The 2,500-nt window shown below is 40.8% G+C and overlaps 1 protein-coding gene across 2 annotated transcripts in view; it reads left to right on the forward strand.

The window, feature by feature from the left end:
• The window catches only part of LOC144513281 (pleckstrin homology domain-containing family O member 1-like), a 24,135-nt gene that overhangs the window by 20,393 nt on the left and 1,242 nt on the right, over window positions 1-2,500 (forward strand). For both annotated transcript variants that reach the window (XM_078244309.1, XM_078244308.1), the window contains exon 5: window positions 2,271-2,369. In XM_078244309.1, coding sequence (XP_078100435.1) covers window positions 2,271-2,369 — 99 coding nt within the window. The remainder of the gene's footprint in view (window positions 1-2,270; window positions 2,370-2,500) is intronic.

Consider the following 2,500-nt stretch of genomic DNA (forward strand, 5'->3'; position numbering starts at 1 on the left):
TTTTTCAAGTTTTTTTGGCATTTTTTGGGGAGTTTTTGTCGCCTTTTTCAAGTTTTTTTTGGGACATTCTTTGGGGAGTTTTTGTCGCCTTTTTCAAGTTTTTTTGGCATTTTTTGGGGAGTTGTTGTCGCCTTTTTTGGGGAGTTTTTGTCGCCTTTTTCAAGTTTTTTTTGGCATTTTTTGGGGAGTTTTTGTCGCCTTTTTCAAGGTTTTTTTGACATTTTTTTCGGAGTTTTTGTCGCCTTTTTCAAGTTTTTTTGGGGCATTTTTTGGGGACTTTTTGTCGCCTTTTTCAAGGTTTTTTTGGCATTTTTTGGGGAGTTTTTGTCGCCTTTTTCAAGTTTTTTTTGGCATTTTTTGGGGAGTTTTTGTCGCCTTTTTCAAGGTTTTTTTGGCATTTTTTGGGGACTTTTTGTCGCCTTTTTCAAGTTTTTTTGGGGCATTTTTTGGGGAGTTTTTGTCGCCTTTTTCAAGGTTTTTTTTGGCATTTTTTGGGGAGTTTTTGTCGCCTTTTTCAAGGGTTTTTTTGACATTTTTTTGGGGAGTTTTTGTCGCCTTTTTCAAGGTTTTTTTGACATTTTTTTCGGAGTTTTTGTCGCCTTTTCAAGTCTTTTTGGGACATTTTTTGGGGACTTTTTGTCGCCTTTTTCAAGTTTTTTTGGGACAGTTTTTGGGGAGTTTTTGTCGCCTTTTGACATTTTTTTTATTTTTTTATGTTTTCGTCTCTTTTTTGAACCCCCCCTCCCCAGACGTGTCCCAGGACCTCCGTAGATAGTTGGGAGATCTCAACCCCCCCCGATCCCTTGCCTCTGATCTTGAAATTTAAATCTGAAATAACAGAATGATTGGGTCTTAACTTAAAGTTTAACATGTTCACTTTTATAATCATTAAAACATTTATTCAGACTCTGAAATCTGACTGCAGACTCACACGCTAAAAGTGCTGATTATTTACATGGAGTCTGGTGGAGATATGCTGGCTCTATACACGCTAAAAGTCCTGATTATTTACATGGAGTCTGGTGGAGATATGCTGGCTCTATACACGCTAAAAGTGCTGATTATTTACATGGAGTCTGGTGGAGATATGCTGGCTCTATACACACTAAAAGTCCTGATTATTTACATGGAGTCTGGTGGAGATATGCTGGCTCTATACACGCTAAAAGTCCTGATTATTTACATGGAGTCTGGTGGAAATATGCTGGCTCTATACACGCTAAAAGTCCTGATTATTTACATGGAGTCTGGTGGAAATATGCTGGCTCTATACACGCTAAAAGTCCTGATTATTTACATGGAGTCTGGTGGAAATATGCTGGCTCTATACACGCTAAAAGTGCTGATTATTTACATGGAGTCTGGTGGAAATATGCTGGCTCTATACACGCTAAAAGTCCTGATTATTTACATGGAGTCTGGTGGAGATATGCTGGCTCTATACACGCTAAAAGTCCTGATTATTTACATGGAGTCTGGTGGAGATATGCTGGCTCTATACACGCTAAAAGTCCTGATTATTTACATGGAGTCTGGTGGAGATATGCTGGCTCTATACACGCTAAAAGTCCTGATTATTTACATGGAGTCTGGTGGAGATATGCTGGCTCTATACACGCTAAAAGTCCTGATTATTTACATGGAGTCTGGTGGAGATATGCTGGCTCTATACACGCTAAAAGTCCTGATTATTTACATGGAGTCTGGTGGAGATATGCTGGCTCTATACACGCTAAAAGTCCTGATTATTTACATGGAGTCTGGTGGAAATATGCTGGCTCTATACACGCTAAAAGTCCTGATTATTTACATGGAGTCTGGTGGAGATATGCTGGCTCTATACACGCTAAAAGTCCTTATTATTTACATGGAGTCTGGTGGAGATATGCTGGCTCTATACACGCTAAAAGTCCTGATTATTTACATGGAGTCTGGTGGAAATATGCTGGCTCTATACACGCTAAAAGTCCTGATTATTTACATGGAGTCTGGTGGAAAGATGCTGGCTCTATACACGCTAAAAGTCCTGATTATTTACATGGAGTCTGGTGGAAATATGCTGGCTCTATACACGCTAAAAGTCCTGATTATTTACATGGAGTCTGGTGGAGATATGCTGGCTCTATACACGCTAAAAGTCCTTATTATTTACATGGAGTCTGGTGGGTTTGGTGATGGTGATTTCGGGGCCATCAGACTCCATACAAATGTTAATTGGCAGTTACATGGAGTCTGGTGTGGACCTGAAGGACTGCTTGTGTTGTCTCCAGGTGACGGTAGAAGACTCTCAGCTGTCTCATCTGACTCGAGATCGAGCAAAGATTCCTCAGAACCGCCGGCTGCCGACCAGAGGTCACCTGCTCGCTGTGGTCAGTCCCGTCCGCCTTCAATCACTCAAAAAGTGACAACACAACTTAGTTGTTAAGCTAGGACGCCCAATTTGGGGCCCACAGGTCAAGTTTGGTCTGCACCCCCTTTGTTTTGGCCCACCATGACATTT

Source organism: Sander vitreus, unplaced genomic scaffold (genome assembly GCF_031162955.1).
Source record: "Sander vitreus isolate 19-12246 unplaced genomic scaffold, sanVit1 ctg201_0, whole genome shotgun sequence".
NCBI classification, from domain to species: domain Eukaryota; kingdom Metazoa; phylum Chordata; class Actinopteri; order Perciformes; family Percidae; genus Sander; species Sander vitreus.